Here is a 16,007-nt window from a genome sequence, read left to right as displayed (position 1 = left end):
CTCAAGGGCTATGGAGTGTATCATCATATCCTATGGAACCGAAAAACAAGATTTTTAACACCAGTTGCTGCTAAAATGTATTTTTATTTTTACAAAAAATTGGTAAACATAGAAATTGGTAACATACTCGCTTATAGATAAACATCCCATCAGCTTCTACTTAGCCAAATTATATAAAGGGGCAGGCCAGGAAGCAGGGAGATAATCTTTGGAAGATTTAAGTGCTGAGGGGCCAAAAGGCTGGAACATGAAGGCACTTGAAGGATGTTAGAGAAGGTTGAGGAAATTACTACTTATATCCTTTGGCTGGTAGGCCCAGGAGTATTTCCTCATTGTAACTTTGTCATAAAATATACTCTCCACTGTTCTAAATCACACACACACATATATTATTGGGAAATGAATGTTATTAACAACATAGCACTATCTGAGCACCAACACCTCCCCCTTTGCGATATTGTGGAATATCAATTGCATAGGATGGAACAGAGGCCACCACCAAGTATACATTAACAAACTTTTTACAGGAAACAAAACTGCACCCTAGCTCAACAAAAAGATAGTGCAAAGATTAAATGCCAGCAAAACTGGCAGGAATGGACACAAGCTTTGGTTAAAAATGAGCAGCAGGTTCCTGCATTGCAAGACTGCAAAAGCTCTGCTAAGAGGTAGAAGCAACTCAAAACAAAAATTCCTAGTGCCCCAAAGGCAAAGCACATATGGCAGGGCAGGTTTGGTGAAGGAGAAGAGCTCCCTTCTCTCTTGTGAATTATGCCTTATGTGAGTCCACAAAGAGTACTGAACACAATATGCAATGGCACCAGAATCCCCCCCACTTTCTAAGAGGAAAGGACAAGGACTGTCTGAGTATTGGTCCATTCCAAAGTACCAGGAAGTGTGGAAGAACTGCAAAAGAAGGCAGCACTAAGTAAGGCGAACACCAAGCACTTGTTCCAGTTCTTGTCTGCGCTGTTGAACCTAAAAGACAGAAAACCATTATAGAGATAGATGAGAGCCACAAATAGAATAAGCACCAGGTATATACTTGGCTTCTTCATTACGGAAATAGTTTGGAAAACTTTTAAGCGCTCTAATTGCCATTTCAGAATAAATTATACTGGCTCCACCAAATATAATATTGGACAGAAATTATAATTGTTTCATCAATAATTACTGGGAAAGGTTATGCACTTCCTCAAAGGAATTCCATGGGCAAGCAAAAAGCAAGGAAATCAAATATAAAAAGGAAAGCACCTTAATCTCCTTTGAAGTCTGCACTGAAAGAGTGCCTGCACTTTGAAGACTGTATTGCATTAAAAATACAGTACTATGTTCTATATGCTTAATAGAGCTATATGCCTCCTTGCTTAAATAAGGAAAAAATGTGATTTTTTTAAAAAAAAGTTGTGCTGAATTACGCTCTCCTACCTTTGCAAAGATGTGTCGTCCAACAGCTTCTTGCATCCATGGTTGCTGATAGAAATCAGCCTGTCTCTCTTCTTCGGGGTTCCCAGCCACATCTGTGATAATCTAAGGTAGAATGGAGGCACGGAAGAGGGAATTATAGGATGTTTAATGTTATGTTCCAAAATAGACCTCCACTTTGACTTTTGTATTTAAATTTAGCTAGTTATGAATATTATAGACTTGGCTAGATTTCAATCAAATTCAGAAGCTCCAGGAAGATTGAAAAAATAAATAAATAAAGGGAGACACTAATATAGATTATATTGCATCATATAAATATTATAACCCAGTATTGTATTAATGTTGGGTAGTCAGACGCATTTGAATACATAAACATGTTATCTCTATTTTATTTCTTCCTTCCCATTTAAAATCCGTCTTTCCCAGTCAATGGAATAAATAATCTACTCTGCATATTTTCTTTTCTTCAAGGTATGAAAAAACTCAGGGAAGGAAAGATTATTTGAAGACTCATATAAGAATGGGATCAACAAACATGTAAACAAAAAAGGAACTAATTTCTATCCATATAGCATGTATATTTCAAAATAATTGACAGATTAATTTGCATAATTTTGATTGTTAGTCTTAAAGGAAATGAATAGTTGAATTCAAATTCATAGGCATGCCAGATAAAGGACAGTAAAAGCCAAATTATGGAAGTGTTCAAGTAATCCCACATACACAATTATGCTAACAAGCCTGATTTAATTCAATGTTGCTTACTTTGGGATATACATGTATCGGGTTATTTACCTCTGCAAAATCCTCCATAGTCATCCAAATACAGTGGTACCTATACTTACAAACTTAATTCGTTCCGTGACCAGGTTCTTAAGTAGAAAAATTTGTAAAAAGAAGCAATTTTTCCCATAGGAATCAATGTAAAAGCAAATAATGTGTGTAATTGGGGAAACCACAGGGAGGGTGGAAGCCCTGTTTCCTTCCAGGAGATTCCTAGAGAGGCCCCATGAAGACTTCTCCCCGCCTTTTCCGGCCCTGTTTCCTCCCAGGAGATTCCTAGAGAGGCTCTACCGAGGCTCCCCCCTGCCTTTTCCAGCCCTGTTTCCTCCCAGGAGATTTCTAGAGAGGCCCCATGAAGGCTTCTCCCCGCCTTTTCTGGCCCTGTTTCCTCTCCGGAGACTCCTAGAGAGGCCCTACAGAGGCTTCTCCCTGCCTTTTCCGGTTACAGTTTCTGAAGCTCGGGTTTGAAAGTGGAAAATGGTTCTTGAGAAGAGGCAAAAAAATCTTGAACATCGATTCTTATCTAGAAAAGTTTGTAAGTAGAGGCGTTCTTAGGTAGAGGTACCTTCAAATCCCTCTGTTGAGATTTGATCCACTCCTGAATAAAATCCTGAGGATTATTACTAAAACTCAGCATAAAATCTCGTTGTGTCTTCAACTGATTAATAGATTCGATTGTTTCATGAATCTGTACAAAAATACAAAAGTGCTTTATGAAGAAGAGTAAAATTGCCACAATTGAATATGTCTGGAAATAAACCAAACCTAACCCTTTAAAATCCTGGGACTCTTAAGATTTGTAAGGATAGATATCTAGAACAATGGTTCTCAACCTTTCTAATGCCACAATCCCTTAATACAGTTCCCTATGTTGTGGTGACCACCAACCAAAAGTCTAGCGCCAATTCTCCCAACAGAGCTTTAAGCTGATTGGCAGAAAGGTCAGAGGGACGCTGTAAATGGTCAGATTGTAAAAATATGTTCCAAGGAGCCAGAACAGAAGCTTTAATTCCTAACACCATGGGAAATTTGCCTTTCCCCATGGTCTTAGGCAATCCCTGTGGAACAGTCATTCGACTCCCAAATGGGTCCCAACCCCCAGGTTGAGAACCACTGGCCTAGAACAAACAAGTAATGATCAGCAATCAATAGACTTCAAACCTTGTATAGCATTAGCTGCTATTTTAAATCAATGCATTTGATAAAGATTCTGGAGCAGGAAACAGGAGGACCCGGATTATGGGGGCAATAGCCTAGCTCTATTAAAAAAGTACTATTGCTAACATGTTCTTAGCCGCCCTGAGTCTAAGGAAAAAGGCGGCATAAAAATTGAATAAATAAATAAACAAACAAACAAACAAGCAGGAGAAAGGAATAGAGACACAAATACAATATTGAGAAATATGAATGGAAAATGTGAAAATACTAACTTCCTATTGTCCCTAGACAACATAGTGAATAGGAAAGATTAAACAGTACAAATTATTTTTTATTTCTTTTTCTAATTTCAATTTTTCTTTTGCTTTTTTTGTACTGTCATAATTTTTAAATGTCAAGTCAACACAGAATTTATTCACCCCTTTATTGATGCTTTTCTAAGTTCAAGCAACAGGAAGATAAAAGAAACTCAAATTTTGAAAAATCCATTTAAAAGGAAAGATAGATACATGGCATTGCAGTGTAAATCAGACACTAAATACTTACGCTTCCTTTGTTTGGATCTTTACAAAATTATAAAAGGCCACACACACAAACACACACACACACACAATATAATTCTAGTTTTAATGTTTTTATATTTCTTTTTTCTTTCTGCCAAGATTCTAAGTTGCTTAAAACAATGCTGAAGTAAAATGGAATTAAAAGAAGACTGCAAAACAATAATTGCCTATTGCAGAGAAGAGACTTCTGACATCATTGTTGCCCAGAAAGCCTCTGGGGATTGATGGTGTAGTAGAACCCTTCCCTGCAATAGGTAATTATGTGTTTTGGTTACTTGCAAACTGTTTATAATCTCTTTTATAACTGAATAGAATTTAAATTGCAGAAATAAAATTAAAAACAGCAATGTTGCACCACTGAAAATATGTCACTAAATTGGGGCAATGAGACTGCAAATGTGGGGTTGTTTGTTCCCCATTTCTCTATTCTAGTTTAAAATCCTCTATTTATTCATCTGCTGTTCTTGAGACATTTTAGTGGGCAGTTTGTTTTTTCATTCTCAAACATAGATAGAAGAAAAACAGCATATGAGAAAATTTTCCATGACAAGTATGATTTTATGAATGCTGTTGGAATAACCAAATCTTCCTAAAGGGGCTATATTCCTAAATATTGCATCAGGCACGCTACATAATTGCTCAAGCTAAGAAAGGTTAGGTTTTTTCCTGCCACACAGTTGACAATGGGCTACCTTGATATCCAGGGAAGCAATTTCTTGCTGATTAGTTGTGGAGGCCAAGAAGTTGCTCATTTGGGATTTCAAAGGGTCATCTACTTCCACATCTATGTCATAACAGGCTGTTTTCTTTTGATCGTTAGGATCCACACTAGACAAATCAAGACACAGGAAGGTATGTTAAGAGGTGAAAAGTATCCTTTCTTGGAGCTCTGCCTACACCATCATGTCATTCAGATTAGTACAGTGTTTCCCAACCTTTTTTGAGCCGCGGCACATTATTCACACTTACAAAATCCTGGGGAACACTGAGCGGGCGGGGGGGGGCGAGCGGGGGGGGGGGCGAGCGGGGGGGGAGGGGCTAAAAATGTTTGGACAAAAAAACCCTCTCTTCCTCCCTTTCGCCCTATTTCTCCCCTATCTCTTTCTTTCCCTCTCTCTCCATCCCTTTCTTTCTTCCTTCCTTCCTCTCTTTTTTGCTTTCTCTCACCCTCCTTCCTTCCTTCTTTCTCGCTTTCTCTCTCTTGCATTCTTTCTCTCTCTCTTTCTGTCTCTCTTGCTATCTCTTTGATTCTTTCTTTCTCTCTCCCTTGCTTTCTCTCTCTCATTCTCTCTCTCACTTTCCTTCTCTCTTCCTCTTTCTGTCTTGCTTTCTCTCTAACCCTCCTTTTTCTTTCTCTCTCTTTCTCTCTCGTGCACCACGCCGGCAACATAGAGAGAAAGAGAGAGCGGAGAGAGAGTGGAGGGCGGCTTGCCGCTCCGCCGCTCCCTGGATCAGCGGCCCCGCATGGCCCCAGCGCAAACTCCGCCGTTGCCTTCGCCTCCGCCTAAGAGGCAGCAGCCACATCCAACCCTTTGCCCTCCCAGGTGTCTATGGCGCTCAGCGCCTGGCCACGGACCGCCTCCACCTCCCGGTACCCCGCCCGACTTCTACCTGCAGGAATGGGTGGTGGGGCGCCACGAAGGGTGGCACTTGGAGGCCACCACGGCACCGTTGTCATCACGGCGCAAAGCCATGCAGTCCTGGATCGCTCGCTTCTCCGGCCAGCAAGCCGGCTGCCTGGGAAAACCGCTCGCTTTTTAAACGCACACTTTTCAAAGGCGGCATTTCCCGGGCAGCCAACTTTGCTGGCCGGAGAAGGGAGCGATTCAGGACTGCGTGGCTTTGCGCCACTTCAAAAATTTCTGCGGGGGGGTTCCTAATGACTGTGCGGGCGCACGCTCACGCAGCTTAGAAACAACAGTGGCCGGCGCCCTCCCACCGAGCCCCAAAAGTTCACTTCCTGTCACCGCCAGGGAAGCTCCAGCCAGGCCGGACTCGCGGCACACCTGACCATGTCCCGCGGCACACTAGTGTGCCGTGGCACACTGGTTGGGAAACACTGGATTAGTATAAGGATTAGTTTCTGTTATACTACCTATAAGTCTTCTAAGGAGGTAATGCAAATCTGAAATGCAAGTATCCCTTATATCAAATAGGAATTGTAATATTTGGATTATGCATCACAAAATGTTTTGTTTCAAATATGTAAATATTGCCTTTCCTGTCTTCCTGTGGTGGAACCCCTGGCTGAAGGAGAGGAGGTCCTGATGGGATACTTTAAAGACATTTCAGCTTAGAGTTTATTTGAGGGAAGAAATGTTTGAGATCAAATCCTTAGACCTGTGCCTGCTGTTTCCCAAAGAAAGGAAGACAGTCTCCTGAAATAACAATACTGATTGGTGATAAAAATAAAAAATCTATTAAATATCTATTAAAAAATAAAAATATATATTTGACTCTTTCCCAGAGCTGTTCTATTTGCATTCACCTGAGAATTTGCAAATACAAAAGAATTATATACATATTAGATAACAGAAAATAGAATTTCACAATAATAATAAAATAAAACATGAAACAACTTTGTTTTAAAGTTAGATGAATTAGAGTGACCTTGAAATTCAAAAGGTTACTAATAGAATACAGATATAAATAAAAATAAATTTCTCACGAGATAAGAAATGCTTCCTAGATAAGCGGTGATATTATTCTAATTGTCCAGATTAAACACCTTCTCTATCTTCAATTTATTTTAACAGGCATTTCTATGAAGCACACCAATACTATTTCTAAATGAGAACTCAGAAAGCATACAGCTTGTCAAAGATCCAATGTAGAGGTTAAGGTTCCAGAAGGATCTGCAAACATAATTTTTAATGAATAAATGTGAAGATTATGTATATGGAAAGAGTTAGGTATCAACTGAGGCAGTAATTAGTTTGTTCCCTAATAATTTCTCTTATAGTATCAATCTTACCTGATAACATGATTGATAACAATGGGGTCTGGATGTTGTAAGAGTCCTGCCAGTTTCATTGGAATCTCAGAAAATCTCATACGGCTGCAGTTGAAGATCTAAAATGAAGCAAGAAGACAAATCTTAGTAATTCCAAAAGAATAACATCTGGAGAAACAGGTGGGCTCAGCCATCCCATGGGACATTTTAATTGTAAGAAACAGAACTATATGGTTATACACAATAAAGCCCAACATTTCTATTGCATAGTGAGACATTTGTTAAAGTGAGTTTTGCCCCATTTAACAAATTTTTCTTGCCACAGTTGTTAAGTGAGTCATTGCAACTGTTAAGTTAGTAACATGGTTTGCCTGTCAAAAACTCTGGGACACTACAACCGTCATAAATTGGAGTGAGTTTCCAAGGATCTGAATTTAGATCATGTGACCAAGGAGATGATGCAATGGTTGCACATGTGAAAAACGGTCATAACTCACTTTTCTCAGTGTTGTTGTAACTTTGAACAGTCACTAAATGAACTGTTTTAAAATGAGGACTACATGTACTGATTTTTAAAAAATCTAAATATCCATGTGTGTATCTACCCATGGTGAATTATTGTTATTGTTTACAATCTGATTGGATCTTGCAGGATCAGTGCACTGGGCTCCTTTGATTAATAATACTATCATAATACTATGATTTGTTTTACATGCTGTGAGCCGCCCCAAGTCTTCGGAGAGGGGCGGCATACAAATCCAAGTAATAAATAAATAAATAAATAAATAATGCCCTCCATCAGAACCCTGAAATATGCCTTCTCTTTAGCACTGCCTATCCTCTTGAATGAAGCCTGCACTATTCTGTGATTTAGAAGAGCCCTGAATACCCTGGTCTTCCTCATGACCTTACCCCAGAAGTACCCCCTGCTTCATTTCCATCCAATCTGTCACACTTTCCACTCTTTTTTCCCATTTATTTTCTACCTTTTTGTTGCTTTTCTTTGTTTTGATTGTTTTGCACCAACCAGTCTTTGGGCATTGCTTGAATCCATGCACAATAACAAAAGCAGCAATAATGTGAAAGTGAACTTCCAATTATATTTAATTAAACAATATAATTAAAACTTATATGAAGGGATTCTGACAGTCTAGTTCAGGGGTGTCAAACTCGTGGGCAATGGGGTGATGTGTCACACGCTGGCTACGCCCAGTCTCAGTTTAGCAAAGAGGGGGAAAGCTGTGATACGTCATGTGACTGCAACATATCATCGTGAGTTTGATATCCCTGGCCTAGTTAGTGTACTAGCTGTTCAATTTATTATACTTCCGTTACACTATTTTCAAATTGATGGGTATAGAATTAAGCAACGGATATGAACTTGGAAAGATATAACAGATACAAAACCAGGAATTGAAAAGCAGAATTATGTGTGAACTGAAATTCCAGTTTCCAAACATGAAAACTTGCCAATTTTATTTCTTGAATATAGTTGCTAATACTTAATGTTCATATTATGCATATGTCCAAAGAATCATATGTAACATAAGTAATAGATACTCAACACCAAGATGGATTACAGACTATTGATCAGTTTGTGGTTAGGATTGATAAGGGAGCTAAATTTAAGGTAGTTTGTAAAAAAACTCTTCATTTAATAAAATATCCTGAACAGCAAAGACATACTGACCTGGCGAAAGTAGCGGTTGCAATTGATATATTCTTTCTCATGACAGTCTTGGAGTTTGTTATATTTGATATAGAGCCACAGAGCCTGCATTATGCTGGCACGAGTCTGGGTATGGACACCAAGCAGGCGAGCCAGACGTGGATCTAGCTTGTATTGAGGAGGCTGAAACACAAGTTGCCTAATTAACATATATGCTGTCCTGTCGATTTTGCAATCCCAGCCCCCTTTTCAATTTTAATCTATTTTCTCTAAAAAATGAAATAAAGGATGAAGCTTCTGATGAATTATATAAAGACTAAGACAACACACAACGCAGCCTAGTATTAAATTTAACTTTAAGTTTCCTTTAAAGGGAACTTAATGCAACTTTATAATTATCTTTATCAATTTATAATGGTGAGCAACTTCAAAAAGAAAATTGTGACCTTGTGGAGGTAGTAGGAAAGTCAAGTTGTACATCTTTGCTCCAAGTAGAAAAACTGAACTATTGAAAAAAAATGCCTGTGGATCAGAATCTGTTTATCTTCTTTCCATACCATATCCCCCTTTAATATAATCTCAGTATACGCACTATCTATGGACTAAAATGAATACAAATGAACAATGAGAACAGTACAATGAAACAGTGGGTTTATTGTAATGATAAAAGGACTCTATCTGTACCTCCCCAAGAAGGTAAATCTAACAGTTTGGGAAATCCTGGCTTGTAACATTAGAATTGGTCTGTTCTGGCAATTTGCCATCTTACCTGATGATCCAGCATGAGAAGCAAAGTGCATTTTACATTCACATCACCAGGGCGCTTGACCTGAAAGCCATCTGTCTCTTGGGTTGTTGGCATCCGGTGCCACTAAGGTAAAAAAGGCATAAGTAAGATGTCTCTTTAGTGAAAAAAAGGGAAAAGTGAAAACGATGCAATCTTCTATACAGTATATCTTACACGGTAATAATAATCAGTTTCTGGACTACTGGCTCACTGCTTAGTTTTGTCATGGGTGGAAATTTGAATTTTCTGCTATAATTAAGCAAAAAAATTCCTTTAGTCACTTCCAAATATAGTTTAGGTAATAGCCTTATCCATCAATTCTTCTTTATACTATATATCAATCAATTTCTGGTGGATGCACTATTTTTTTGGGGGGGGAGGCAAGGTCTACACTTGGGTTTTAAGTAACACACTGAAAAATGCATAAATTGGTGGTGTCATGAAGATGCTGGTCCACATGGAAGAAATCCTAATTCTAATTTGTCTACAATATTGACAGGAATATCTTGATTAAAAATTTTTATAATCAGCTTGAAAAAACAATGATTTACACAACTTCTAATTTAACAAGCATAACAACAAAAAGGGGGGGACAAAGGTAGATGGAAATTATAAACAGAACATATTCTATATCTTTGATCTAATAGTGTAAAAATGGAAACTTTGAAATCCAACAAAATAGGCGTTGATTGCTTACCTGAACGCCTCTTCTCGTACGGTGAGCGGGTACAGCAGTCACATGGGTTGCTCATGTCCAATCCGGTGGAACTGAGCCTAGTATTAAAAAAGCTTGCCGGATCCGCCCCTTCCCCAGAATTCGCGAATCCATAGACTAGGCTCAGTTGTGAAGCTCTGTAGTGTTCAACTCTCATTGTTAGAGGAAGAAAGATATAGAAAGGTAAAGAAGACACATACAAGGGCGGGAAGTGACTGCTGTACCCGCTCACCGTACGAGAAGAGGCGTTCAGGTAAGCAATCAACGCCTATTCTCCGTACTGAAGGAGCGGGTCCAGCAGTCACATGGGACATACCCAATAGATGGTCCCTAGGGTGGGATTAGCTTGCTATCGTGTGAGATAACGGATTGGAGTACCCTTCTGCCGAAGGCAGCGTCCGCTGAAGCGTAAGAATCAATCTTGTAGTGCCTGATGAAGGAATTTGGCGAGGCCCAAGTGGCTGCTTTGCAGACCTCCTCCAACGGGGCTTGAGTCGCCCAAGCGGCCGAGGTGGCTGCGCTCCTGGTGGAATGCGCTGTGATGTTCCTTGGAACTGAGAGGGAGGCCGACTCATAGGCCTTAGATATAGTCCCTCTGATCCAACGGCCTATTACTGTTGAAGACACTTTGGCCCCCATGACTCTGGGATGATAGGCTACAAAAAGTGCTTCTGACCTCCGAAAGGGTCCTGTGCGTTGGATATAGATTCTCAGCGCTCTGGTGAGATCCAGGGTGTGCCATCTAATTGCCAAGGGATGGTCTCGTTGGAGGCAGAAGGAAGGTAGGACAATATCCTGAGATCTGTGGAACATGGAACTGACCTTGGGTAAGAAGGTGGGGTCCAGTCGCAAGACTACCTTGTCCTGATGGAATTGGCAAAGGTCCTGCCTGATTGAGAGGGCAGCCAGCTCCGAAATGCGTCGGGCAGAGGTAATAGCCACCAGGAATGCTACCTTAAAGGATAGGTACCTGAGGGACGCCGATTTTAGGGGTTCGTATGGTGCCTGCGTGAGGGAATGGAGAACCCGTGGCAAATCCCAGGATGGGTACCTGTGGACCTTGGAAGGTCTGAGGTTGGCTATGCCCTTGAGGAATTCCTGAACTTCAGGGAAGGATCGGAGAGGCTGTCTGCGGGGACCTCCTAGGACAGATGAAATGGCTGCCAGATGACGCCGGAGGGTGCTGGTGGAAAGTCCTTTGTGGAAGCCTTGCATAAGGAAGGAAATTATTCTGTGTATGGGGATGCACAGAGGGGAGAGACCTTCCTGTAGACACCACTGGTGAAACTTGGACCACGTGTGGTCGTAGATTCGATTGGTCGAACCCCTTCTGGCCTTTAAAATGACCTCCACTGAATCGGGGTCATGACCACGCAGTTCTAAATCTCTCCTGATAACAGCCAGGCGGTGAGGTGGAACCACTCCGGGTCTGGATGGAAGGAGGCCCCCTGCCGCAGCATATCCCCCGAAACGGGGAGTCGCCAAGGGTCCTGGACGGACAGCTGTTGGAGATCCGCGAACCAGGGCCGGCGGGGCCAGTGAGGGGCGATTAGGATTACTCGGGCCCTCTCGGTGAGGACCTTGTGAATCACGTCCGGGAGGATTGGAATTGGAGGAAATGCGTAGAGTAGGCCTGGAGGCCATGGACTCCGGAGGGCATTGATTGCTTCCGCTCCCGGGGATGGAAATCTGGAATAGAAGCGAGGGAGTTGGGCGTTCGCATTGGTCGCGAAGAGATCCAGAATTGGTAGGCCGAATCTGAGGGTGATTTGATGGAACAGGTCTTGATGGAGGTTCCACTCTCCTGGGTCTATCGTTGCCCGGGATAGCCAATCCGCCTGGACGTTGAGACTCCCCGAGATGTGATCGGCTAGGAGCGACTGGAGATGTTTTTCCGCCCAAAGGCCCAGCTTGAGGGCCTCCCTCATGAGAGCCTTGGATCTCGTGCCCCCCTGTCTGCAAATGTGGCTTTTCGTGGCAATGTTGTCGGTGAGAATGAGAACGTGCCGGTTGGGAATGCGAGGAGAGAAATGCTTCAGAGCCAGGGAAACGGCTCTTAACTCTAGCCAATTGATTGGCCTGGAAGCTTCCTCCGGGGACCACGTGCCCTGGGCTATCATCCCCTGGGCGTGGGCGCCCCATCCCGATAGACTGGCATCTGTGGTGATGACAAATTGATCCGGGCACCTGAACGGGGATCCTCTGTCCATGGCCGGAGACTTCCACCACTTGAAGGATCTGCGAACACTCAGTGGGATGACAATGCGTCGATTTGAGTTGCTGTGCCCTGATCTCTGAAAAGGTAACAGGAGCCACTGGAGTTCCCTAGCATGAAGGCGAGCCCAGGGAATGATGCCTATGCATGACACCATCTTCCCCAAAAGGGAAGATAGAGTGACTATGGGAACTGAGGAATTTGATAAAATGCTAGAAATTAACTCCACTATACTGAGTTTTCTCTCGGGAGAGAGAAAAACCTGGGAGGATTCTGAATCAATAATGGATCCCAGGTGAGAAATGGATGTGGAAGGTTGGAGGTGGCTTTTATCAAAGTTGATGGAAAATCCATGGTCCTGAAGGACTGACATGGTGACAGAAAGGTCTGTTTTCACTTTCTCTAGGGAGTTCCCATGAATCAAAATATCATCAAGATAACATAAAATGTGGATGGGAAACGCCCTGATATAGGCCGCCAGGGACCCCAAGAGCTTTGTAAAGACCCGAGGGGCCGAGGAAAGGCCAAATGGCATCGCCCTATACTGGAAATGCCTGCCTTGAAAGGAAAAACGTAAAAATTTTCTGTGGCATTTGGCTATAGGAATGTGAAGGTAGGCCTCAGTGAGGTCTAAGGAGACCATGAAATCTCCCGAGTGAATGGCGGCCAAAATAGAAGACAAGGAGTGCATCTTAAACTTCCTATATTTGATGAATAAATTTAGTTTCTTTAAATCCAAAATAGCTCTCCAACCTCCGGAGGACTTTGGAACCATAAATAGGATGGAGTAAAAACCTAGGCCCTTCTGACCGGAAGGGACCGGTTGAATGGCTCTGATGGACAATAGATGAGAAATGGCCTCCTCCATACGGTTACAATCAGAGGATGACCTGGGAGAAGGGCAGGAAATAAAACGTTTAGGGGGAGGAGAAATAAATTCTAAAAGAAGGCCTGTTTGAACAGTGTCAATGACCCAAGGGTCCTTGGAGGTGAGACGCCAATTTGAGGCGAAATGAGCTAGGCGACCCCCTATGGGAATAGAGGTAGGATTACCATCTAGGTTTTTTTGAAGCCCTGTTAGAGGAAGCTCCCCTTTGGAAGCGAAACCCTCTACCCCTGGAGTTCCTACCTTGGGAACGAAAGCGGGGGGAATACTGACCTGGAGATCTCTGGTAGGAAGCCGCTTGATCTTGCTGGCGCCCTGGGCGACGAAAGGACTGCGTTTTGGTAGCCTTTTTTGTGGTTGGACCCAAAACTTTCTTCTTGTCCGTGGTTTCCGTGAGGAGTGGATCCAGAAGATCACCGAAGAGAAGGTCGCGCTTTAAGGGACCCTGGGATAACTGCCACTTTTGGCGAACTCCCGCTTGCCAAGGGCGAATCCATAGGAGTCTTCTTGCCGTAGTAGAAGCTGCAATAGACTTAGCAGAAAATCTAGTAGATTGCAAGGTGGCATCGGCCACGTACTGGGCAGCTGCAAAGACCTTGTTGAAGTCTTGTTGACCTCTCAAGTCATCGGGAGGAATATGCTGTTGAAGTTGGCGAAGCCACAGCAGCATGGCTCTGGAGAAAAAGGAAGCCGCTGCAGAGCTTTTAGTGGCCCAGGAATCAGCGGTGAATCCTCTTTTGAGCATTTGCTCAATGCGCTTGTCCTCTGGGCGGAGGACTTCCTCCGCCTCGCCTGGCACAGCCGCTGCCGAGTGAAGAATCTTGACAGGTTCATCCGGTTTGGGAAAGGATAGAAGCTCTTCATAGGAAGAGGAAAGTTTGTACAACTTTCTGTCCTTGGTGGAGGGATTAAGGCCAGAGGCTGGAAATTCCCACTGTTTGAGTAAAGCATCTTTAAACAACTTAGGCATAGGAATTACCTCGTTATCCTCCTGTTCCTCTGTGAAGTAAGGTAAATTCTCCTCCGGGGGATCAGTGGAAGTGGAGGCTTGTTTCTCCTGGGCCGCTAATCCCGTAGAAATTCTAGCTTTGAGGAGGAGAGATTTGAATAATTGAGAAGGAAAAATAGTAATTGGAGGAGGAACCTTTATTTGGGATTCCTCATCATCTGATAGGCCTTGAAAGGCATCCTCATCATCCTCTATATCCTCATATTCATCCTGGGAGGAATCTGAATCATCCTGAATAGGAGCTCTGACCGCTGGGGGAGGACCCAAGGGGCGGGAGGAGCGAGAAGGAGGAAGAGGTAAGGGAAGCTCATTGATGGTGGAGAGTTTGGCATCAATGGCTTTGGACAACACAGCAAAAATAGACTGGAACTCAGGAGGTAAGCTGGAAATATCAGCAGAAATGGCAGAAGAATCCCTTGAATTTTCTGTAGGGCTAGGTCCCTTCTCTTCTCGGCCCTGGTGACCTTGGTCGAGGGGCGGGCCCCTGGAGAAGAGGAGGAAGAGGCCTGGGGGATACTAGTAATCTCATCGCCTGTAGGCCTGGCCTCTCTGGGACCTTTAGTTGTGCCTCTCTTGGGAAAAGTAGCCATAGTCTGACAATTAACAGAAGACAAGGCTGAGCCAATAACTGAATAAATAAGGAGAAGAATTTCAGGGACTTCCCAAGAGGAATGGATCCTGCTTCGAGGCCTCGAAGCTGCTGAGACGTGAGGACAATCTGGGCAAACCCAGAGTTCGTGCCCCCAAATCCAGCGGGGCCAGCCTCCCTAAACTTTATAATTAAGTAAACCAAGGCACTCTGGTTGGAGGCTTAGCCGGTGGAGAATTTAGCCTGGGACCCCCAAGGCCCGCTCCGGGATCCACGCGGTGGACTGAGGCCTACGCGGCTGGCAGGAGGCCAACACGAGAGGCCTAGATTTAAAAAGGGCGCGAAGGCCTTCGCGCCGAAAAAATCGCCCCGTAAATTTCTTAAAGGGGAAGCGATCGACTAAGTCCAGGAGACTAGAAGGCGTCTCACTCCGCAGGAGGTATTTCTTAAGCCCTTAAATATATTGTATACAATAAATAATCAATAATTCAATAGATTAATACTTGCACCAGGACCTCCAGGCCAAAGGATTAGAAGAATCCACAAGCGGCCGCAGGAATCGTAACCGGCAAAACCGCCGGGGGGAAACGAAACCGCAACTTCTCCAAAGGAAAAAAGCCGAGCCGCAAACGGCTGGCGCTATTGGTGCAAGTAAATAATAATGATAAAACAAATCTTACTACTTTTGAAGAAAAGGAACGAAGGGAAGGTGTTAGAATGTTGAACGAGCTATCACAATACAACCGCAGGATATGCGAACTGAGCGAATTCTGGGGAAGGGGCGGATCCGGCAAGCTTTTTTAATACTAGGCTCAGTTCCACCGGATTGGACATGAGCAACCCATGTGACTGCTGGACCCGCTCCTTCAGTACGGAGAATTATATTGGATCCAATAGAAGCAAAGTCCTTATGTCACTTTCTTTCTTAGCTATGGATCTACAGTAAGTTCAACATAAAGTGTAGCAATGCTTTTTCTTTATAATATAGATAGCAAGACACTGACCTCTACCAGGTGATTGTCTGGTCCATATAATTCTTTGTCTAGTTCAATAACCAAGCTCTTGAAAAAGGATGAAAATTTTCTCTTCTGTTTACTTGGCTGTGACAGTAAGACAAATAAGAAACTGAGCTTTACTATTCTCACATTTTAGAAAACACACTTCAAAACACTTCACCAAATGAGGGATAATTAAATGATGCTATTTAATTATCCCTTTATTATTTGTAACATATAATATTATATTAATTATA

General features: G+C 42.7%; 1 protein-coding gene across 1 annotated transcript in view; it reads right to left on the bottom strand.

The window, feature by feature from the left end:
* Positions 1–64: 64 nt before the first annotated feature.
* SMARCD2 (SWI/SNF related BAF chromatin remodeling complex subunit D2) overlaps positions 65–16,007 on the bottom strand; it is a 51,874-nt gene continuing 35,931 nt past the window's right edge. The window contains exons 6-13 of the mRNA XM_070766971.1: positions 15,760–15,855; positions 9,324–9,425; positions 8,576–8,737; positions 6,907–7,004; positions 4,625–4,760; positions 2,777–2,899; positions 1,429–1,530; positions 65–978 (exon numbers count right to left, since the gene is read on the bottom strand). Coding sequence (XP_070623072.1) covers positions 925–978; positions 1,429–1,530; positions 2,777–2,899; positions 4,625–4,760; positions 6,907–7,004; positions 8,576–8,737; positions 9,324–9,425; positions 15,760–15,855 — 873 coding nt within the window. The 3' untranslated portion in view covers positions 65–924. The remainder of the gene's footprint in view (positions 979–1,428; positions 1,531–2,776; positions 2,900–4,624; positions 4,761–6,906; positions 7,005–8,575; positions 8,738–9,323; positions 9,426–15,759; positions 15,856–16,007) is intronic.

The sequence above is a fragment of the Erythrolamprus reginae genome, chromosome Z, assembly GCF_031021105.1.
Source record: "Erythrolamprus reginae isolate rEryReg1 chromosome Z, rEryReg1.hap1, whole genome shotgun sequence".
Classification (NCBI taxonomy): Eukaryota; Metazoa; Chordata; class Lepidosauria; order Squamata; family Dipsadidae; genus Erythrolamprus; species Erythrolamprus reginae.
The sequence above is the reverse complement of the archived record's forward strand: the minus strand, read 5'-3'. Positions and strand labels throughout refer to the sequence as shown.